This window comes from Vanessa cardui, chromosome 25 (genome assembly GCF_905220365.1).
Source record: "Vanessa cardui chromosome 25, ilVanCard2.1, whole genome shotgun sequence".
Lineage (NCBI taxonomy): Eukaryota > Metazoa > Arthropoda > Insecta > Lepidoptera > Nymphalidae > Vanessa > Vanessa cardui.
The window spans coordinates 4,537,239-4,563,591 of NC_061147.1; the positions used below are offsets into that span (position 1 = coordinate 4,537,239).

Consider the following 26,353-nt stretch of genomic DNA (forward strand, 5'->3'; position numbering starts at 1 on the left):
CCACAATAAATCATTAATAAATAATAAACCGTATTTTTTACTTTCATTTATTTATTTAGTTATTTTTAATCATCATATAGTCTTCAATTTAGTTATTACAGTTATTATCTGCAAACTAATTTGTGTGGAATTAATTATGTGATTGAGATGTTAAGTAAAAGAATTGTCGTGACGTTTTGAAAGATTAAAGACAAAGTACAAGGGACAAAAATGAAAGGCCGATATTTTTTATAGGTTTTTTTTTATAAATATTGGACAACATCGCATAGATTGCTCTGATCCCAATGTAAGTAGCTAAAGCACCTGTGTTATGGAAAATCAAAAAGCAACGACGGTATCACAAATACCCACACCCAAGACAACAGAGAAAACTAATGAACTTTTTTTACATCGACTCGGCTGGGTATCGAAACCGGAACCTTGGAGTCGCGTACCCATGAAAACGGTCACAATACTCGACCACGGAGGTCGTAGTGCTAATAGTTTGTACTTTCCATACCATCAACTTTTAAATTAAAAATACAGTGTTCTATCAAATTCAGTACTGGATTTAGCCTTGAACCAATAAGACAGTGGTATTTGTAATATTAATACACATTAATAGTATCAAAACCTCGAATACAATTTAATATTTCGTACTCTGCATAAATATACAATCGTACAAAATATCTAACTAAATCCAAAACTACACTAAAAGCAAATTAATGTAGCGTACATTGGAAACCAGCTGAATAAGTATAATTGAGGCCGACGCCGTTGAAAATATCTTCGCTTTGAAAATAGCCGAGATTCGTATCGATCGTCAAATGAATGCACGGTTCGGCTTTTGAATATTCTACGAGGTTGCTATGCGCAGACTAAATTAAGACTGTCGCAACTATACAGTGTATTTTTATGATATTAATTTTACAAACTGTTTAAGAACATTTGTACCCTTTCCAATTGGACGCTATAGTTATTAGCTACTATTAGCTTGCGAATCATAATGCTTCAATTAATAAATGTACTGTAGTATATACTCCAACTGTACATATGTATATATAAATGTAAATATATGTACAGTCGGGGTAAGAAAAGGTTCGTCACCTTAAGATCTATTTTCGTGTGCTCAGTATAAGTGAGAGTCTTACGAGAATGACATATTGCGTCGATGATTTGATGTTTAAATTCAAAAGGTAACAAGAGTTTAAACCTTTATAAAGGAATAAATTTGAAAATTGACAAAGGTTTTCTTACACGGCAGACTAGTTTTCAATAATAAAAATGAATTAAACAATTTTACAATCCATAGGTTGTTTTTTTTAAAGATAATACTGAGATAAAATTAATTGCATTTACCTTAGTCTAAACCAAGGCATCAGGCAGATATTATAGAACCTTTATCGTTTCTGACAGAAGTGTATGCAAAACTTGATGATGATCGGTTAAGTAGTTAAGACGTGGAAACGTAACAAGGGAATGGAATCACTTTGAAATTTATTTTAGTTAAAACCGTCGAATGAATTTCCGACATAATAAAATGATACCAAAGGGCTTACCTAGTAACTTACATAAGCCTACATTCTCTGGAATCCATTATTACACCGCTAAACAGTAATACTTTGTATCGAACTTTTCATTTGATTGGTAAGTGACGTAATATGATTTCTGACACAAGGGATATATTATCTTAGACCTTATGGTTCGTGGAACATTGATGGATCAAATACAGATAATAGTTTTACACTATTTTAATGTCGAGAAGTTTTGGGCGGGAGTCATCATATCCTATATCATATACATTTGTTCCGGTTTCACAGGATTACAATGATAGTCTTCATAAAACTTATAAATATATAGAAGTACATAACTATACAGAACATATCCTAGGAACATATCCTAGCAACGCACAATAACATAGCTTTTGTTATGACAATCGGATTATAGAAAACATTTATTTTTTATTTTTAATTAAATATTATTAATTTAGTTTTAAATTTCCATTAAAAGACATTATTTATAAGATTATTAAAATAGTGGACTTTGGTCGGTGACGACAAAATTGTCTGACGTAAAAACTGCAGACACTTTAGTTGTAAGTGTGTAACATTGACGTTAGATTACCTTTCGGGCTGCTCATCGCAGTACGTATACAGTTTCAAATACGACCCATATAGTTAGATTTACCTAATATATAAAACTAGATGCTTGTCCCCCGAAGCATTTTCTCCTTTTGGGACAATTTTGGGCAGAAATTGCCAATCATCATACACCATTAGTTTTCCAGTAAGGAAAAAAATGTATCAAAATCCTTCCAGTGATTATTACATCGATAATGATCTCAATTAAAAGAATTAAAAACAGCAGCGATGCACTGGAATAATACAATGGTGAAGCACCTTGGGACCAATACACAGTACAGCTACTTCAATTGCTACTATTACAAGAACGGATTTCATATTCTAAATTTAAATATTTTGTTTTCCCTTGAGTTGAATTAAAACGAAATATTCAAAAGATTAGGTTTCCAGCTGTAACAAATTTACGATGTATTTTCTACAACATCTATGAAGATTCATGTATAGGTTTTGGGCGTATTGAGAATATTCGTACATCATCATCATCGCTTCAGCCGTAAGACGTCTGGCTCACAAAGACCTCCCCCAAAGATCTTCATCGTTACTTGCAGGGGACCTGCCTACACTGTGTTTTCTGTTTTCTGGCCTCAGCTCGAGAACATTTCTGTCCCAATGGCTGTCACTTCTAAGAGCTATGTGCCCCAGCATCTGCCCCTTTAGTTATGCTATTATTCGCAGTATGTCAAACTTCTGAGTCGTCTACGGAATTCGTCATTACCTTCATCAATAGGCAAAGGCTGTGAACAAATGTTACCACTTCTTAAAAAACTAATGTGATTTTAAAGAGTTATGATAAAACTAACTCGGAAGTAGATGAAAGGTTTGTTGTTCTGATGGTACATAACTCTTGTATCCTTAACAACAGTAATATCCTTTTTACTCATTGTATTTCAGTACTATTACTATGGAAGAAAATATTTCAAAAAAACGTTGATATTATATATTATTTTTAAAATTATTATAAGACACTTTGAAAATTACCAAAACTTTTTCATATAAACCCGATTGAATCGTTCTTTTCCAGATAAATTATTACATAAATATACATACAAATTAAATGTGTAATTTAATGAAGTTGTCTGTAACTCATAATGAGAAATTATTAGTCGATTATTTTTTAAAGCATCCAAAAGTACTCATAATCATATAATTTAGCGTAGACCAAATTAATTGTGAAATTGATCTGCTAATATTATCATCATTATAAAATAAAGATATAAAAATATTTTAAATACAAACTATACCTAAATGGCGTATTACGTAACGCGTTTTCAATAAGGTAATATTTTATTCCCAAGAAAAAAGAGCCATCATTAAAAAATAGCATAAAATATCCATAGTTATGGACTTATCAAATCACCGAAATAATGCTTTATTCACTTAAAAAAAAAGTAACAACCTGTAAATTTCCCACTGCTGGGCTAAGGCCTCCTCTCCCATTAATTCCAATGGGGGTTGATGGAATGCACATGTGGCAGAATTTCTATGAAATTAGACACATGCAGCTTTCCTCACGATGTTTTCCTTCACCGCCGAGCACGAGATTAATTATAAACACAAATTAAGCACATATATATATATATATATATGTATATAGTGGTGCTTGCCTGGGTTTGAACCCAAATTAATGAATAATATGCACGCGATCTAACCACTGGGCCATCTCAGGTATATTCACTAAAAAAGACACAAATAGTTTGTTTCATAATTTCAGTTACGAAGAATATTTAGACAGGACAAAATATCAAAAATATAAATATCGATTATTCGATGCCATTTCTAGAACCGCATTAATTGGCTGCTTACGATGATACAGTTACATCTGAAATTAAAAATATTATTATTAATAATCAAAACAAGACGATAGGTAAGATATTTTCGACTAACATAAAACAATTTGGTCTCTAATAAAGGCAGTAGCGTTGGAATAGCTGCGGGCGATGTATGAATAATTAAATAACTCGCTCGTTTACAGCAAAAACAATTTGATTTAAAAAAATATATAAAGAAATTCAATTATTTCAATTTAATACTTACAAAGTCAAGACGGCCTAGTGAATACGGTATGTGGATCTTAATCGAAAGATCGTGGTTCAAATTTTGGGAAGCACAGCTAAGTTCTCATTTGCGTTTATAATTCACTCGTACGATGATTCAGAGTGAAAACTGCTACGGAATCAGATTTAAAATTTTCTCTTTACGCGAGAAGTAGGCCTTTCCCTAACAGTGGTACATAATAGGTTGGGGAAAAAGTTTCTTCGTATTTTATATGAAAATTCAAAAAGTGTTTTTTATAGTTTATTTACATTTGACTAAAGTATGTAGGTGTCATTTTGTTCCATAACTTTTGACACTGCCTAAGGAATTCTGCAGAGACCGAAACAGATGAAAAGCTGAAGGTGCAAGGTCAGGACTATACGGCGGATGCATCAATACCTCCCAGCCAAACTCTCGTAATTTTTGTTGAGTGGCTAAAGATGTGTGAGGTCTAGCGTTGTCATGGTCAAAAACCACACCCCTTCTGTTGATCAATTCTGGCCGCTTTCTCTCAATTTCTTGCTTCAATCTCATCAATTGTTCGCAATACAGTTCTGAATCGACGGTCCTGCCGGGCGGTAACAGCTCATAATGAATGATGCCCTTCCAATCCCACCATACACACAGCATTACCTTGTTGCGAGTTAATCCGGGGTTTGCCACATTCTGTGAAGCTTGACCGGCCTTTGACCACGATCTTTTTCGCACGTTCTTGTCGTATGTGATCCACTTTTCATCACCAGTTATCAGCTTCTTCAAAAATGGTTCGGTTTCATTACGTCGTAATAAAGAATCACAAATGAGTACACGGTTAATGAACCGAAGAAACGAAAGAAAAAGAAACCTAATGAGGTTTCTTTCAGTGAGTTCATGAGGCACCCATATATCGAGCTTTTTTGTGTACCCAGCTTTATTCAAATGAGTCAAAACCGTTTTGTGGTCAATTGCCAGTTCTTCAGCTACATCGTAACTACTAATATGCCGATCTTGCTCCACTTTTTCAAAAATGGCATCAATTTTGTCCGTAACAGGGCGACCAGAGCGAGATGCATCTTTGCATATCAAAATTTCCGGCTTGAAAACGCTTAAACCAAACTTGCGCTACTCTCACAGATACTGCATTAGGTCCATAAACATCACAAATTTTTTTCGCGGCTTGAGTTGCATTTTTGCCTTTTTTATAGTAAAATTTTAAAATGTATCGAATTTCTTCTTTAGATTCACTCATTTTAACAACAAGAAAAACAAATGAAAATCACACAAATTCCTAATTTGAATTTGGAAGTGCCTTCTTTAAAATTAAAACTTTTTAATGATACCAAAACCAGCCATAATAAAATCTCTTTGGCTATACCATTTGTATTTTATTACAAGTTCATACATATTATACGCGAAAAGACTTTTTCCCCAACCTAATATACCGCCCTATTGTTACTTATTATATGATTTAGGATAGCAGACTAACAAATAGGCATGATGGTAAGTGGTCACCACCGTCCAACAATAGTGTTGTAAGAAAGATTAACCTTTCCTAGGCGATGTACCAATGCGCAACCAACCTTGGGAACTACCGAGTAAACCGAGTATACTGTTTGGCAGTAAAGGATCTGAAGAGTGGATGGTACCCACCCAGACAGGCTTGTACAGAGCTTTACCACCAAAAAACTTTTATTTATTGACTACCATTTATATAATATCAATATTTATTTTTTAAGTAATCCATGTAATCTTCTCTTAGCTCGTATAATGTGAAAAATTGACAATGGATTATTTTTACAGGGCCGGGGATAAAAGGCACTATGGCGATCTTGAACTGCCTGCTTGCGAGGCAACTCTGCTTCGAAGACGCTTCCTGCTCCGCCATATTAGAAATTATACCGCGCGTCTGTGGATCCGAGCTTGGTGAGTTAATCATTTATAAAGGCATCATTCTCCTGTCCTTATATAAATTTAAAGAGCAAGCATCGCAGTTCTCTTATAAATTGTAAGATTATTTGCAGATATTTATTACCTGAGCTGCCAGATCGTATAATTAGATACAAAATTTGTATATTAAATGTGTATTATATAGTGTTTTGTATATGTATGTATATTTATATAAGATACGATCGAATATAAACCTTCCTAGAACTGAAACTTATGAAGTACCTAAGACGAAGTCATCCATTATATACTATCAAAGAAACTTACATTTTTTAAATATTTTTGTATTATATGCAATGCTGCTTAACAGTTTTCAAATGTTGTATTCAAAGGTAAATCGAAATGGCCAAAAGTGGTCAAATAAATAAATGTCTATAACTGATGACAACACTGCATTTACATATGTGATTAGTCTGTATATTTTTTATGAATCAGGCCTATAAAAGAATTTGGCTTGATAGTAGCCCTTGGTAAGTAGCTATGATGTGTTTTGGTTCCTTGATAACGTATATGGTAAAGTTAGTGATCGGTACAGTAGTTTAGCCATAAAGGTTAGTAAACAACATAAACATGAAATATTTTTATACATGATTTACTCACGATTTTCTTATCAGTTCTCGATAGGATGTACTTTCCGAACCGGTGATGGATTGATATTTGATTCAATACTGTAATATGAATTTACGAGCCTATTTGAATATAGAATATTTTTATTTTGATTTTTGTTAAACGCCTTATTAAATTTGCAAATTATAGCCCAACAATGTTGCCCGTGTAATAAATCATTTTATATATAATAGGCCATTAATCGTTTACATAACGTAGAATATATCGCTATTAGAGTAGTTAGGACATCCGCCAAGACGACAGTTGTAATAGTTAATGCTATTAGGTCACCTGGAGATCAAAGGATTAGTATAAAGCTATTGATGACATATTTAGTAGTCTTTTAATTCGTTCCAAATTTGAAATGTTATTTTTTTTATTTAATTTACGTTACACAAAACATAAAAAGGTTACATATGACTACTGCCGAAAGTGTTTTCTCTTTTTATTTTACTTTTCAAATAATTTTGAATATAGTTATGTCTGTTTCTTTTATGACGCCTACTGAAAACCGAATACTATGGCGTACCTACTTTAAGACTGGGTCTCTTTAACCACTTTCAGACTGAAAAAATAAAATTTGATCGCATCACAGCATCACATGCGATCGATTTTTAGTTTCCTTAACCTTACGGGGTCTAATAAGCCCCGTACCAGTATTATGCTAGTTTTCATACGAGGTCTAAAATACCCCGTACCGCAGGAATAAAAGTAAATAAATAAATGCCGCAGCCTACGTGTTAACGAGGTATTGTCTTAATAAAATCTACGTACCTTTTATATATATCATGTCAAGCGTTTTGTGATTTAATTGACTAATACAGTAATGACGCTGCAATTAAATTAATTGATTACATTGATTAAGTAATGGTTATGTGTATGTCCTAATACACTCGACTTATTAATCTTGCCTGTAGTGTTAATGGTCGGATAATGCGTCAACTTGTTAATTCATAAAAGTCGAATTAATCATTTATGATGATTTACACTTATATTTATAAATAAGTAAAAATATTAGCTAGAAAGAAATTGTTAGTACAAATGAGCTGCTTTTTGATAAATCTGGTAGAATCTACATTTTGAACTGTTTCACCTTCAAAAATATTCAAGTGTTAGATACAGAAGAATCGTTTTAACGATTGTTTTGAATTTTACATAAATTTTACGATATGTGTGCTAAAGGATATTGCAACACTTAATGACTTTTTAGTTGATTGCACACCTTGGGAACGGAAGATCGCCTCCAGGCTGTTTCATACAACAAAAACACGTTTACTATTATTGTACATGTAAAGTGAAATAAAAATATATACCAACTGAGTTTCTTTCACCGATTCTTCTCAGGTCCAAGGTGCTAAATTCCGAAACGGTGGTAGATTTCTGACTTCGTTGGTTACCTTACATTTAATTGAGTACCTACTCACAACCATTAAATCAATTGATTAAATGCGTGGCATTAATTACAGGACCTTTTGTAAATCAGATCCGACTCACGCGGCAACTATTAAGATTTTATCTATACATACAAAAGAGAAATACCAGTTCTGATTAATCACGAAATCTCAGAAACAGAAACACGTATGAACATGAAATTTAGTAAGTAAGTTCCTAATAGGGTGTGTGTATCCGATAAGAACGGATTTTACGAAATTTTGAAGGACTTTGTAGTGTTATTCTGAATGTATCCCAAAGTGTTTACGTACTTGTCTAGCTTTTAGATCAAAATAAATTGACAAGGTAGCTGAGTCAGCCGTTACGGACGTTGATATCGTAACCAGCTTGACCTAGGCAGAATGAGGCCCCTGCTGCTGTCACACCTCAAAATGAAACACTAATAAGTAGCGCTGTTCTGCAGTACAATTATGAATGAAGGGTTCTTACCCAGACAGGCTTGCAAAGCCCTACCATCAAGTACATTGTCAATACAATTGTCGATCCGGGTGCAATACTGATTCTAAATTATTTACGATATCACAAATTAGAAACATCTGAAATTATCCGTATCTTTACTGTATTGTCCATGTATCATACACAAAAAAGATTCTTCTCGAATCATTCTATCTATTAAAATATACCGCATTATAATCCGTTACTTAATTTTAAAGATCTAAGCATACATAGGAACTAACAGCGACAAGAAACTTTGTTTCATACAATGTAATGATACTGGGCCAAATATAAGACGTAGACATGCGTTCACTCATTTCTATCTATTCAATTTTAACAAGACAAGCACATTGTAAGGATTGTAGGTTCAAGTATTCAAAACGAATGCAATTAAAAGTAGCGAGCATTGTACAAAGTTTCTCAGGCCCCGTTCGTTATGTAGGAAGCATTTCTTTTGTGAGGAAACCATTATGTATGAGATCTGGTTATAACAGTGACATTCCGGCCGGATTGACAAACTTAATCAAAATCTACAAATCTGTTTACAAATATTACAACTAAAAATGTATATATTAATTTTAATACCCCTAAAACTTTTACCCAACGGAACTACTAAAACATCCAGTTCCAATTTGATAAAAATATTTCTCATAGGATACGAGGCTATATATTCGATTTAATACTTATTTCCTTACGACCGTGTCAAGTTGGGCATTATTTAGCAAAAGAAGTCCTAGCAATTTCAAATTTCAAAACTGTAACCCTTACTCAAATATCAATAATAAAAAAAATCCCTAACATATTTCCGTAGTACAAATAAAACAAACATGCCCTTAGTAAAACCAGAAATCCCAAAGACTTAAAATCTACTCTAATTATGGACGAGAAGGTTTGGAGCTTAGCCCAAAAGTGCTTCAATCCCGAGGACTAATAAGAAAACTGCGTCATCTTTCAGCAATATTTAGGGTTTTAGTCGATTGCAAAAAAGTCACAATTTGTTAGAAGAACTGGCGCCCAGGTTGGTGGATACATAAGTGAAAGATTTTCCTTCGAAATAATATACTGGTCTTAAACAATGTTTTCCAATACACGAGAGTGATAGTTATTTCTCAAGAATATTTAAAAAAATAAGTAAATCACGTAAATGTTACTTAAATTGTTTATGGGAAAGCATCAACACATCTCAGTATAACATCAGTCATCAACAGATTCCACACTACTTCGCGCTCTTATTTTCATTTGGCTGAAAATGTCGGAAATTCATTGAATAACGTCAGAAAAATTGATTTGACGTTATCTTCTGGAAAAAATGATCAGGTACTTCTTGTTTGATTATTTTGAAATATAATTTTACATTTCTATATTAAGTCATTACTAAGCCTAATAACATCAGACAGGATGTCTTCGTTTGGAAAGACAAGCGCCCTTTGGCGGTAAAATTCCTTCCCATATTCCCTCAGCGTAATCCCTGTTTTGCGTGACTTTTATGATTTTTTGGTCCTTATGTCAAAATATCAAAGTTAAAGGACCTAAAATTGTAAAGAATGACCTAACAATGACCTGGTTTGACTAAAAAATAATCAATCAATATTATAATACCTTATTTGGTATAGCTTACCGAAATGTATGAACACACGAAATACGAATGAAAAAAAAATAAAACATCCCACAAAGACTGACCTCCATCAACATTATTTGAAATTCCAATTTTTTTATGAAATATTTGAATGAATAGGAGAACTAAACCTGGCTTCTTTAAGCAAGTTGAGTATCCACCGACCCAGTTTCAAATCCAACGTGAAAGCAATCTTGAAACTAAAACATAAAGGCTTTACGGACCGTTAATAAAAAAAAAGAACAGTCGATACCGAGACTTTTAAATTTCGAATTTAAAATCTGAAAGTTATTTTATAAAAAAACGTAACTAGTCCAGTTCCAGCTTTAGTTATAGATGGGAACTCAATCTATCCAAACGATAAATTATCATAAATTATCATATTATAGTTAGCTATTATGAGCGCATGACTTCGTGGTTAGAAGGCTTAACTGAAGATTATGAGTTCAGACCCTGACGATTAGATATTGATGTAGTGCTAGATGGTTTAGATCATCATTAGGAAGCGGAATTTGGGGGGTGAAATTTGCCACAGATGTATCCAAAACCTTATAGAATGAAATAAAGACAACATTCTCCTTAATGAGAAAGGCTGTTGCCTACCAATAAGACACATAAAAGTTAAAACAGGTAATTTAATTGTCTGGGATTTAATGATTCTTCTCCAGGCAAATTAACTTAACTTGGTAAACATTTGCTATTTGGCGGTAGAATGTATGATGACTAATAACAACCCACTATACTAATAACAACTGTTAAAAGTTTAAATCTTAATTGGATGAACGATGCATCAACACACTAAATGCTAGTGTTTGACACACTATTAAATTTAAACGGTTTAAAAAAAAGTAGTCATTTTAATTTAACTATTTTATTTACGTAATTTACAATTGCTAAATTATGATATGAATAATGTGGAAAGATCCGCTGAGTTTGTTTCAGTGATTCTGAATTTCGAAGTGTTTATTTCCGAACCGGTGGTCGATTTTTGAGAATCCATAAGAAAGATTACCGCTTCTATCGAATAAAATTTTTGACTATTATTTCTTTCTTTCTAGCGACGCGGCCCGTCTCTGCCCGTGTACAATACTGATACTAAATATACTACAGAATTTGTTTTATATGACATCACATTAGATACTTTTAAAATTACCAGTGTTTTTACTATATTGTCCATGTATTGGTATACAAAAACCTTCCTTTCGAATCATAAAAAAACCGCACCAAAATCCGTTGCGTAATTTTATAGATCTAAGCATAAATAGGGAACGACAGCGGTAAGCGACTTTGTTTTATAATAGGTAATGAAAAGAAATTCCACAAAATAAATATTAACATCGAACTGTTCAAACGTCTTTCAATGGATTAAAAAAGTAAATTGTGTATGTATGTATTAACGTATTATAGTGTGATATAGATAACAAAAGCTTTACAACAATGAGTAGCCAACCACAGGTATACAATCATTTTGAACTCTACCACCATGGTATACGGTTTAAAATATTATAATTATTTCAACAATAGAACAGAAGTAGGTCACGGGAGCAGCAAGTTTATTCACTCAAACTCCGAATCAAATATCGATTTTTAATTTATTATATGATAATGCTACAAATGTACCACTATTATGGTTTCAAAATATTATTCGAAATTCAAAATTGATAGTTTATTAAATAGAAATCATTCATTAATTCGTTCATTTTTTTTCGGTCTGTACCTCGTAAAACCAATCTTGTCATTTTTATATTCGTAAATAATATACATTCTGGCACACTTATTATATAATATAATGTCCAACGTCAAATTTTAATTAATTACGATCATTTTCATAGCTTAGTTACTTATAGTAAAATTGTAATGAAGTACAAAACAGACAGAGTTATTAACCCTTATATGTATATAATATTGTTATATTAAAAATAGCGTATGTAAAATGTTGCACAAGAAGCACCAATGAAATATCGTCACCAGTGAAACGTCGCGAGGAAATTTGTGTCCGCCATAAAGTATTGGAGTAGCTTGGTTTAATAATCTCCAAATCTCCTCAAAAGGAAAGGACGCCATAGTTCTGAGGGTGGTCATTTACCGATTGTCACTTAAAATTTACATTTTTTTAAAGCAAGTTTTCTCCAAGACCTCTAAGGGCTCCACGTCGTATTTCGCTCAATTATTTCATATATTATGATATATTATGATTTTAAAAGAAATGAAATAATAATTATTTTTAATACTTTTATGTAAGATTCTATTATTCCATTATCTGGTTCGCGAACTGAATCACCACAATCAAATCAAGTATCTGACCTTATTTTTATCCAACAATCTTTATAATACTCTAAGGGTTTCTGCGGCGAGTTTGAGGGTGCTCGACGTCGTGTCCTTACAAAAAGTACCCTTAAGCCGGATTTATCCACACAAAACGCGTGGGTCGATGTAGCCGTTTAGGCAATGGGGGAGTGATATCATTTGTATATTGGCGGCATTGCATTACCGTATAAATGGTTCGTTGTCATTAATTATATATGGATATATTATAAGGTCTTGAGTGTGAATGTGTATGGATATAGGGAAGGGGACGACCAATGAAACGATGGATGGTTTGTGTGAAAGATGATATGGCTGGAAAGAATGTTACTTGTGTGACGTCAGATAGGGAAGTATGAAAGAAGACATGCTGCGCCGACATTGACATAAGGGCAGGACAATGATGTACATAATTAATGACAACGAAGTATGAGACAAGAACAGTTGGGGTAAGAAAAGGTTCGTCACCTTAAGATCTATTTTCGTGGGCTCAGTATGAACGATAATCTGCCTTACCGAACGAGAATGACATATTTCTTCGCAATGATTTTATGTTTAGATTCAAAAAATACTAATAGTTTAAGATTTGATAAAGGAATTAATTTGAAAACTGACGAAGGTTTTCTTACCCTGACTGAACAATATGTAGTACGTGTATACTAGCTACCAGACCTGGCTTCGTAAGGTTACATTTCAAACAAAGTTCGTTTTCCAAGCAATTAGTTGCTGAGCTAGAAAACTTAAACCATTTCTAGGAATATATCTGTAATTAAGAAGATCTAAAAAAACTCCATTACCAGAGACCGACTGCTTTAATAAATTGTGAATAGTTTGCACCGTACGCTAACATTTTCCATTCGATTATGCTTAATTCGGAAAAGAAATAACTTGATCAAATTCCCTTTAAAAAGCTAACCTTTTAAAGCTAGACAACAATACTGCCAATATCCGTTATGTATACCACGTCTCGAAAATACTTGTTTCATGTTATCTATAACTGAATTAGGTATGCGATTATTCAATTTAGGAACTTCTTTAAATTTTGAATAGAAATGTATTACAATAAAGTGTTTCTTACGAATTTCAAAAATGTCTAACCCTGCTTTAGAATAAGAAAGTCCAATTTAACCTATCAACAGTATGAGTCATTTCGATCGTACGAATGTTCCTGACAAATATGACATTTTTACACACTGCTCGATGTATTGAGAAATATTCACTAAAAATTCACTTGCCTTTTAGCCCGTTGAATTCTTGAAAGAAAAAACCAATAACAGCAGGGTGATTCTGTAAGAATTTATTTCGTATCTCACTCCCGATGTGTTGTCAATCGTGTTCCATAGTATAGACTTTACATAGTCCATGTCACACATCACATTTTGACCCACCGTTCTTTAAACCAACGTTAATTGTGACTGTAGGTTCAACATAAGAATTAGTACAAAGTATTAAATTGTCTATGCCTAAATCTCATTGTCTTTAAGTAATATTTGACAGTATGCCCTAAAGACTGCTGCTAGAAGACTTAGAATAAAGATTAATGGTAGTTGAACATGGCAATAAACGAAAGTAAAACTGTGGTCAGGTGCTTTAAAAACAGATAGATCTACATGTACATAGGTATGGGTAAAGGTATAGAATGGTTTTGTAAAATAGTAATTTAATTTTCTTTATAACTTGTAGAATATTTTACTCTTTGTATGATCAAGTATGTTACTGCAAAATTTTCTATTTTCTTGATAAATGCAACAAACGAATACAAATGCAAGATATTGCTACAATTTATAAGACGAGCTAGAAGTTATGTACAAAGACTTAAAAGTCGAAGTTCATAACTTTTGTGTAAGTCGTTAGATATTTATTAAGAGTTTTGAAACATACATGCAATGCTTATATTTTTAACAATGTGCATTAAACTCTTATGTCATGTGAATAACAACAATGCATCACATTGCATTTAAACAAATTTGTATATACTTATTCAGAAATTAGAATGAGTACTTCAACGAAATGGTACATATCCGTTCTGTAAAAGCATTAAATTTCAACCTCCAATTTATTTATTTTTTTATGATATAGGTTGGCGGACGAGCATATGGGCCACCTGATGGTAAGTGGTCAAATCAGCCATAGACAATGAAGCTGTAAGAAATATTAACTATTCCTTACAACGTCAATATGACACCAACTTTGGGAACTAAGATGTTATAATATCCCCTGTGCCTGTAGTTACACTGGTTTACTCACCCTTCAAACCGGAAAACAATAATACTGAATACTGGTATTTGGCCGTAGAATAACTATCCAATAACTATCCAATGTTAATAATAAATAAATTGCAATATAATCGTTAGGTAACACTTATTAAATGACGCACAATTTGGCTACGGTCTCGACTCCCTTTGTGGAGAAGGTTTAGAACTTGTTTCACCATAGTGCTCCAATGCCGATCGGTTGATACTTATGTAGAATTTCGTTGAAATTAGACAGGTAGGTTTTCCTACGATGTTTTCCGCATTTTCTAAGTACAATCCTCGATTAAGACCCTTGAGTTTCAACCACTGGGCCATCGAAATTCTAAATATAATAGGAAAAAACGTATATGCTGTTGACCGTTGCTAAGTTTCTTCGTGTGGATCCAGTCTTGGTTATAGAATAGGTACGATCTAGTCGGTCTGAGTTTAGAAGAATCCTTGTCATAGGAAATTAATTAACCGCAAAATTCCAACTCAAAAGTAAAGAGTAAGTACTCAAAAGTAAGGTGACTTAATTAAGATTACTAAGATAATAACAAATATAGAAAGTTTTAGAAGTTTGTGACAAAATGTGTATTTTTTTACGTCAAAATAAGAATTTCCCTAACGGCTATTTAAATATTTATGTTTAACACTATAATATAATATATAACTTAAGAAATAAAATACTTTACTGTTTAATTACATCTTTGCCACAATCTTCTAAAAATGACTCAGACGTATTTAAAATATATATATATATATATATATATATATATATATATATATATATATATATATATATATATATATATATATATATATATATATATATATATATATATATATATATATATTATTTTATATTAATCATGACTTTCAATATTAACAACGAATATCTTAATTCATTTGATAAACAGAGAAATCTCATCTCATCTCTAGTAACAGTTCTGACTCGTCTTGACATTGATAAGTCGTAAAAGCGGCTAATTAAGATTAATGCTGAGACCATTGTTTCCAACACACAAAACTCAAAGAAATTTTGGGTAAAAACGACGTCGGTCGGCGGAAATTTTTGTGAGAATTAGCCGTGACAAAATGGCGTATCCTTCGTCAAGTCCCTCCTATTGTGGATGGTGACAGCGCTCACAATGCATTGGATAAGTGATCTTTAATGGTTAGGATATGATATTTAATACGGTGTTTGAAAATCGCTCTCTTTTGAGAAAAATGAATGATCTACAATAGTACACAGCTGTAGAACTTGTTTGAACATGTTAAAATCAATAGTTCCCAAACTTATTTTTCTCGTGGACCACTTACAAAATTTTACTGGTATCGGTGGACCCCTGCTGCTCAAAGTCGCCAAACAATAAAAATTGTGTCGCTTCTGAGTTCTGTCTACTATACTATACAGTAAAGTAAAAAAGGGACTATGCTTACATTTTTGGTCTTTACTATCAAAAGCAGATAAATTTTCGTGGACCCATTAACACCTTATGGTCCCCTATTTTTTATTCACTCCTACATAGACCCCCATCATGTCTCCCGTGGACCCCTGGGGGTCCACCTGGACCACTTTGGGAATCACTGATCTACAAACCGATACGAAAAAATAGTTTTGAATTAGATAACCAGTTTGAATAAGGATTTAGAGTATAAAACATCGCAATCGATCCACGATGATGATGCAGTAAAGTTTGGAATTATTAACACTTCATTTCCATAGCAAAACATAAATTTTACCACCAGTACGAAGTCTAGAGTTATTATTGAGTTACTTATCGTTGTTTCTCTGAGATGGAATTTACATATCGAACTCATAGCAATTTTAATTCCTACTGGAATTATTCCAAATCATTCCAATCCATAAGTGCTTAAAATAAAATTAAATATACTACTATTAGGATAAGTTCTTATTTATTTATATTTATTTATGAACAAGGAGCTTGGAACTGAAATAAAAATGCAAAGACAAATTAAGCCCATAAGAATTTAGGGAACCCAAGATATAACTTGCAATCATTGGTTATAAGGATTTACGTATTCAACTTGACAAAATTGCTTGGAACTGCTTAATAGAATTTATATTATGAAAAAAGATATGGGTTTTATTCATTTAATAACTTTAAAAAGCCAATTCTTTTGAAATGACAGACAGATGGCACACGTGCTCTAATTTTTTACACTCTTTTGCGTATGACAGTAGAACTCTTCAAACCGGTACACATAAATAAAAACGTTGTTACTATCCAATAGAACTATGCGGTTAATAGCAACCACAAAACGAAAAGCAATGACAGCTTGATTTGACTAAATCACGTAGTAACAACCTGTAAATTGCCCACTGCTGGGATAAGGCCTCCTCTTCCATTAAGGAGAGGGTTTGGAACATATTCTACAACGCTGTTCCAATGCGGGTTGGTAGAATGTGCATTCTACCGCACATGTGGCAGAATTTCGATGAAATTAGACACGTGCAGGTTTTCTCACGCTTTCCTTTGCCACCTAGCACGAGATGAATTATAAACACAAATTAAGCACATACATATATGTATATATAGTGGTGCTTGACTGGATTTGAACCGCAATCATCGGTTAAGATGCAGGAGTTCTAACCACTGGGTCATCTCAGCTCTTTTACCATCTTAGCTCTTTTGACTAAATGGCTTGATAGTGACAAAATTATGTGAATGGTACTAACCTGTGAAAGCCTCAAATAACCTGTATTTATAATAATGTATTTTCTGCATCGTAGACAAATAATAGAAACAATATAAAAATATGCTTTATTCAACCTAGTTTTTTCAAATATGTGATTCGTCATTTTGCAATATTATATTTAATATAAAGCAGCCACCGTTTCGTATTAAGCCAAAAAATATTAATATTGATATTAGTCATTAAAATAGTATCTTAAATTTTTATATTTATTAAATGTTTATTATTAAAGGAATTAAATATAGAGTCAAATCAAAATTATTTCGATAATAAAATAAATACATATATAGGTATTTTAAACATGTTCCAACATAGGCTGCTTAATAACGGGTCATGCCATTTGCCATCACGATTTAAGAATTGGTCTAATTCAAATAACACGTATATATATAGTACACTATAATTATATCATAAAAAGCAGACAGTGTTCCATGTTCCGCAACTTAAAAAACTAGTTACTAACGTCTATAGTTGCAAACGGCTTTTGTGTCTCGACACTCGCGCAACCCTGTACAGAAATAGTACCCTTTCAGACAGAGCACCAATACATGCACCCAATGTAAAAAAAACTCATATTTCAATCGGAAAAGGTAAATATGCTTCAATAACAAAAACAACGAGTATCCGTAACACTTACCTACGACTAAACTACGACTAGTTATTCCAGTAGTTCTGATGTAGTATGCAATGAAATACAAAAGAGCCTTTTGTATTTTTAAGATTCAAACGAGTGCAGTACAATGGAACTCTTTGTAATATTGCCCCATTGTCCCCAAGTTCAGGGACAGGGACGAATGATACGTTGGGTTTTCAGATTCTACTATTACGTCGGTGTAACAAATGATTTCATTTCAAACATATTTCGACCAATAGCTATTGTAGTTTTAAAATTGAATAGTCTGAAACGTTACAGCAATACTATTTTGTGACTCATTTATGTGTCACAATCATGAAAGGTGAAAACCGACTTAAGCTATTCTGTGCGTGTATGCGTTTAAATTTTGTTATTATTGCAGTCAAAAACCCGTATTACCTTATGACATTTGATGATCGCTTTTTGCTTCGCAGTTTGTTTTCAGATATTCTCTGGAAACAAATACTCTGCTGATATTCAAATTAAATCAATCTTTAGTTAAAATATACATATTCCATGATTTCATCCTCTGTGCGATCCCGCCCGCTCTTTTGTATACTTTCCGTCAAAATACCATGTTTTACCACCATCACCTAGATATCTACTAGCGTTATTTCACCGGCGGTTTTTTCGTACCAATACACCTTTCGAACATTAAAAAAAAGAGCGTATATATTTCTAAAAGGAAATGGCAATGGTAGTCAGTTTCATATTTTAAAAAACCTTCCAAAAATAAGAAGTATATTACGTATAAGCTTTCTCTATTCCAAGTTTCATTTAGATTTATTAACGGAGGGGTCATCCGATGGTTAAGTGGTCACCACAGTGCATACACACAAAATAAATTGAGATGTGATGTCTCCTGTGCTTGTAATTACACTGGCTCTCATTCTTCAAACCGAAATACAACTAGATTGTTGTATATACATATGTGTGCATGGTACTTGTCCAGTGCTTACATGAAGTTCTACCACCAAGCAAACAAAATTTCACATTTTTCTTTATCAATTTGATAATACATACGTCTTAATTACGTAAAATAATCAATAATAAGGAAAATAAACACAAAAGACATTTTAAGTACTAAATTCAAACGAAATTCGCCTGAATATAATTTATTTTTGTTTAATTTGTATTCGTCTGACACTAAAAATATTGTATTATTATTTTAACCAGATGGAAAAACAGCATTTCCAGTTCTCGTAATTTTGAAAGGCATCTCTGTTTCCATTAAAAATAGGTATTGATTTCTTGTAAGCAAAGAACGAGAAAGATGGATTGTTTGCTAATAGAAATTTCAGTGGAAACACAGTTCCTATAACTTCTCAATGACAAATTATTAAATACTTCCAAAAAGAAATCAATTAAAAATCTGACACTTTTGATTTTTTGATGAATTGGGAAATACGCTGCAAGCGCCGAGATTGCTATTTCAGTGAAAGCGCTCGATAGGATATTACGTTTTATGAATTGAGGTTTTTTTCATGGTCCAAACCTTGTATTGACATTTCGAGGCTTTTCGCAACTGTTATCTATAGGATTTTTCATCTTCCACGTAGTTGGTTCGCGTCAAGGACAAAATCGGAATTTAAACGCCAGTCACGTACTTTAATTTCAGGAATTGATGGAAAAAAATAATAATATTAAAAGAAATAAACAATATAATTCGAAGAATTTTCAAGAAACACCTTCAAGGTCAAGTCTGCCCTCCCTTAAATCGCTTGGACAAATATTGAAACACGGCCCACTCTTTGGAATCTACGTTGTACGATTTTTCAATGTTTACCAAAAATAAAACGAAAACGCTTCGTAGAATAAAGATACTATTATTTATTTTATTCATTAAATATCTCGTAATATAAGCCTTTAAATCTGATGAACTAAATATTTGAATAATTTTGAGGTTATGATAATAACGAGTTTGAGCCAGATAAGCCACTAGTGATAGACATCAAAGCACCTCTAATCAATGAATGTTTCTTGCCTGCATTTACACTGACTCACTCACCCTTCAAATACAATAATTGTGTTACGGTATAGCTTGAGAATAATTAGTGTATTTGTGGTAACCGTTTAGATATATCTTCACAAAGCATTGAAATAACATCTGATTGAAGATCGAATCAGCGAACAGTTTAGATAGAATTACTACTTAAGAATAAGAAAACATTTATGCAGGAAAGACAAACAATGCGAACATAAAGATAAGAAATTTCTCCAGCAAAAATCCTAAAAACAATACTCATTGCTTCAAGCCTAAAACGCGAAAAAATGTTATTAATTTGAATATTATATTATGACAGCCTCAAAAAGTCTTGGTTTGTATTGTGTAATATCTATTTCCCACTACTGGGATAAGGCCTCCTCTTCTGTTAAGGAGAGGATGCAACATATTCCGAGTGGTGGAATGGTGGTGTTCCAATGCGGGTTTGTGAAATGCACATGTGACATATGCAGGTTGCCTCACGATGTTTTCGCGAAGTATAAACACAAATTAAGCACATATATATAGTGGTGCTTGCCTGGGTTTGAACCCTCAATCTTCGGTTAAGATAGACGCGTTCTAACCACTGGGCTATCTCAGCTCATATTCTAAATTGTGTTCATTATAATACTGTCCTATATGAGAATTGTAATCTAATCTTATTGTCGACATACATCAGTGACACGATCTCCCAGTTCATTTTTCACTTAATGGAATCTGAGTTCCTTTCCGCCCTCTCTTGATTGATTTGTATACATTAAGTTCAAATGAAATCAAATCAAATATACTTTAAGCTTTTACAAGCACTTTTGAACGGTCCCTTAGTAACTTTATTAAGTAAAGCTACCGGTTTGTAAAGTAGATTTTACTGAGAAGTAAACGAAATGATAATAATAAATATGTTTTGTATTAAATCACATTAAACTAAAATAAAATTAATGCTAAATATGTTGGCATTTGCAGCAAAAAAACAAACACACACAATTAATGTTTCCTTGAAATGTAGTTGAAGTTGTGACAATGATGGTTCATTAGAAATCAAAAACTTTTGAAACTGTAGGGAAGGCGTTCATAATCCATTATATTTGAAATCCACAGTCTAGTCGTTTTTGATAATTGTTAATAATAGTCAATAACAGGATAACATTATTATACTAGTCAGAAAATCAGTTGTACTATTGTTTGATTATACAACAACAACAACAACAACAACAACAGCCTGTAAATTCCCACTGCTGGGCTAAAGGCCTCCTCTCCCTGTGAGGAGAAGGTTTGAAACATATTCCACCACGCTGTTCCATTGCGGGTTGGTGGAATACACATGTGGCAGATTTTTTATGAAATTTGTCACATGCAGGTTTCCTCACGATGTTTTCCTTCACCGCTGAGCACGAGATGAATTTTAAAGACAAATTAAGCACATGAATCAGCGGTGCTTGCCTGGGTTTGAACCCGCAATCATCGGTTAAGATGCACGCGTTCTAACCACTGGGCCATCTCTGTTTGATTATATCTTTTGAATATTCTTTTTTCAAAGAACCTCGATGGTTGTTCTCGAATCTGTTATATATTCAGAACTTATGATTTTATATTAAAATCTTCTTTCAGTCTTGTAAAAGCACGATTCAAAAGTAAGTCCACTTGAACAAAATATATGTTTAAAAAGAAGTGTACTGTATGTAGGTTAGAAGAAAGGAAATTCTTTGCGATACACTTCTTCTTGTAAGTATATTTGAATGAAAATCTTGTAAATATGACGATAAACGGATCCACCTCAAAAAGGTTCATTTTTCATATTAACAACAATAAACAAACAACAACAGCCCGTAGATTTCTCACTGCTGGGCTACGGTCTCCCTGTCTTTTTGAGGAGATGGTATGGAATATATTCCACCACTACTTCCACAGCTGTTCCAATGTGGATTTGATGGAATACACATGTGGCAGAATTTCTTATGAGATTAGACAAATGCAGGTTTAATGAATTATAAACACAAATCACATGAAAATTCAGTGGTGCTTGCCTGGGTTTGAACCCGCAATCATCGGTTAAAATGCACGCGTTCTAAACACTGGGCCATCTGTACTTGATTGGTTTATCTTTATTTATAAAACAACATTTATCTACCTAACTACTTATATCCATGTCAATCCATAGTGGATCAAATCGAAGATTGTAGTATTTAAGCTCTCGACCGATGATATAATTTCTAAGTTAAACTTTGTTTTTTATCTTCACTCCGATTGTGGTTGGAAAAGTGAAACTTCAATTTTTTGTAGCCTTTCTTTATTGCTTCAATATTTCCTAAAAATGTATAGCTTTTTATTTTCAACCGACTTCCAAAAGGAGGAGGTTATCAATTCGTCTGTATTATTTTTTATTTTTTTTATGTTTGTTACCTCATAACTTTTCACTGGGTGGACCGATTTTGAGAATTTTTTTTTTGTTTGAAAGGTAGTGCTTCCCGGGTCCAATTTTTTTTTATTTTTTTCCGATGATGGTATCCATATGAAAACGAAATAAGTCTTAAATTTGCATTATGTATATGCGCGACAAATAGGTGAATAACTGAAAATCACGTTAACCAATTTTGATAATTCTTTTTTTATTATAAAATATATACTTCAAGGGTAATTTGGTGAAAGTTTGGTAAGGTTCTGAGCACAGGATCCATGACAAAGTAACGGAACGGAAGGGAACGGAACAATTCTGAGGAGCACGTTAGCGATACTCAGTCGAATCTTTTATTTATAGGTTATTTGGATATTTGAGTCATCTTCCGTAATGTGGTTATGTTTATGTAATTATCATAGTCGAATATTATAATCAACTAGCTACCCACCCCGGCTTCGCACGGGTGCAATACTGATACTAAATATACTACAGAATTTGTTTATTTACGACATCACATCGCAAACTTCTAAAGTTATCAGTATTTCTTTACTATATTGTTCATGTATTATATACACAAACTTTCCCCTTGAATCACACTATATTTTAAAAATAACCGCATCAAAATCCGTTGCGTAGATTTAAATATATAGGGACAGAGAAAGCGACTTTGTTTTATACTATGTAGTGATGGAACTCCTATACGGCTCGCAGTTAGGGTGCGGTATGGGGCAGAATTTCTTACTATCTTTAATCAAATTTTGTGTATGTGATGTGATGTCATATGATGTACGAAATATAGTTGGTCTTTTTCAAAGTTTTTTTGCTGAGTTCGATTACAGCTCTTTCGAGGGATCTTTGTAGTTTACGCCGCGTGACGTATTAAATCCGCATTTTCGAAAGTCTATTTTTGCTTTATTCGCAAGTTTCCTTTGAAATTGTCCTCGAAGTAGTTTCTGACTCATATAAACGGAACGCTTAATCTATCCATATTAAAAAAAATTAGTTAGTCAACATCAGCTTCACTTAAAATCAAAAAATAAATAAAAATTTTAACAAAAAGAAAAACCGACTTCAAACAAAACACTATTTTAAAACAAATGAATATGCACGAAAAAGTAATAAAAATAATTGCGTATTCAACATATTTTTAGAGTCTTCCTAAGTTAAATGAAATGAAAAATATTAGACTACTTAAAAGTCGATTAACGATTATATCATGTAGTTATAATTATTGTTATATTTGGAGTCGGTGACTCATGTCGGTGAATTATATTATACAGTTTCTGTAAATTAAAGTAGTCATTAAACACAAACATCATAGTATTTTTATTTCTTGGGTATATTCAAAACATGCAGTCGGGGGAAAATAGGCAAAAGCAACCAAGTGTGCTTTATTAGAAAAGAAAGACATTTATATGGGAAATAGCGTGATTAACACCAAAGTGTAATGATATCTGACAAAATATAGGCAACATATACAATAGTTTATACTAAACACAACAATAAAGAGAAGAAATAAAATGGATTTCAAAAGCAATGACAGTAATTATGTCCACCAGCTTCCAAGTTGGATTCCAAAACCCAATATGGAAGTACAAAATGTTTCTGTTTTGATGTAAAATAAATAAATGCTAAATAGTTAATTTTAAAAACTAAAAATGTATAAAATTAATAAGATGATGCTCAATTACCTAGCAATATTATATGTTCAGCATATAATTAAAAAGCATTCACATAGTTATATATAACAAAAATAAATGTATATAAAATTTGAATGACCATTAGCCACATCACTTATAAAGCAATTTAATAAAACAATTAAAGGCAAGAAACTTAAATTATTTATTAGTTTTATTATTTTAAAATAAACTTGAGCTAAGGCTAAGTAAGACAACAAAAATATGCAGACCTTTATTAGAAATGTATTACTTAGTAATAAAAAATCTGGTTGCGTGCCAATAACAATATCTGAAAATTTTACATAACCAACTAATGTCATATTAAGCATCAATAAGGCAATGATTTATGGGCTGCATAACAATTTAAAGAGTTACAGGAACAATCCATTCTGGATTGAAATATAGTTGCCACTCTTAACACAGTAGTCAGTGATAAGCTTAAAAGGAGGGGCAAATAGGACTATTAGTAAGTAATTAATTTGAGGCATTCGTATTATTTTAAAAAAAAAAGAGTAAAAATGTCTGATTATTGCATCAATCATCAAATATATAAAGAATAAACATTATCCTTGAAAGTTATATGTTGGATACATTTGTATATTTAATTGTTAAATTAACAAATATATTCTAAAAGAATGTATCAGGTGGTGTTGGTTTTTAGTTTAGATATAAGGAAGAAATTTTAATGAAACATGGGAGATTTACTTGGTGGTAGGGCATTGTGCAAGCCTGACTGGGAAGGTACCACTCACTCCACAGTTATTCTACCGTCAAATAACATTACTCAGTATTGTTGTGTTCTGGTTTGAAGGGTGAGTGAGCCAGTGTAACTGCAGGCACAAGGGACATAACAACTTAGTTCCCAAGGTTAATGGCACATTGACGATGTAAGGAATAGTTAATAATTCTTACAGCGTCATGGTCTATGGGTGATGGTGACCACTTACCATCAGGTGGCCCATCTGCTCGTCCACCAACCTATACCATAAAAAAGAGATAGTGCACTTTGAACGCAGCCTGGAGAGGAAAGCCTGAGGAAATTCTTTCATTAGAAAAATAAAAAGCAGTGCAAAGAAGCACATAGCAGCAGCAGGTCAGTGGGCAAGCAGAACCACACAACAGCAAAGTGCAACAGTCAAACTCAACAAGAATAAGTTGTAAAAAATCAAAAAGAATGTATAAACCAATATACGAACTGTAGAGTGTATAATTTTCGTATATTGGATATACAAAATTTATTTGAATGGGTATTTACTTACTTTATGTCATCTGCTTAATTTATTATAATGTATTTAAGACGTTCGGGTACCCAAGCTAAGTAAAACAATTTGTACCCATATCGAGGCATTTTATCAGTGCTTTAAGTTTTCTTAAACACAATCTTCGTTTAATTTCTACAAATACTATTTTAAGTACCCAAGCTCCAAAATACTTAAAAAATCAATAGTATTTCATCGTTTCAATTAATATTTATTATCATACGTGACATGCATCGTAACTAAAAGTAACCAGCGCAGTGCACATGCACATTGCACTGCAGTTTGCACAATTCACAACTGTCAAGATGGCAGTTATGCATTGACAGTGATGTTGACAGAGTAAGTTACAAACTGCCACAGACAGAGTCATAAATTGCCCGCAGCAACAAAATGAACGTCAAACAACGCACTTTTAACATCTTATTTAAATAATCGATAAAAACTATGTTCCGATTAAAATTATTAAAAAAATATTATTTAATAACAATATAAGCATTATAAAAATAAAATTAACAGCTTTATAATATCAAACTAAAATATGTTTTATAATTTATTATATTATGCTCTTAAATGCACTTTTAAATTGACATTTTTGTCCCTAACTTAGAGCAATTATATTGACTCCTGTTCAATTCATTAATATCTATAAAAAATACACAGTCTATCATTATGCAACACAATCTAATCCAAAACATAGTTGGTGTAATGGATCCGGCAACGTTCTTTAATAAATTACAACTACTCTTAGATTAATACTTGAATTGAGACGATTGCTTGGCTCATTTGTCATTGGTAAAGCTACAATTCTGTTGTAGAGGTGTCCTCGAATCAGAGAGCCGATACTTATACTAATTTAGGTTTTAACAAAATTGAATACTTCATTCGCTACATAACGTTCCTCACTCAAAATAAATATTTGTTTACGTCAGTCGTGCAGCAAACCATACGTGCTAAGACA

General features: G+C 32.6%; 1 protein-coding gene across 1 annotated transcript in view; it reads left to right on the top strand.

The window, feature by feature from the left end:
• Positions 1-26,353, top strand: part of LOC124540537 — a 248,183-nt gene that overhangs the window by 169,019 nt on the left and 52,811 nt on the right. The window contains exon 2 of the mRNA XM_047118193.1: positions 5,934-6,056. Within this exon, the coding sequence (XP_046974149.1) occupies positions 5,934-6,056 (123 nt within the window). The remainder of the gene's footprint in view (positions 1-5,933; positions 6,057-26,353) is intronic.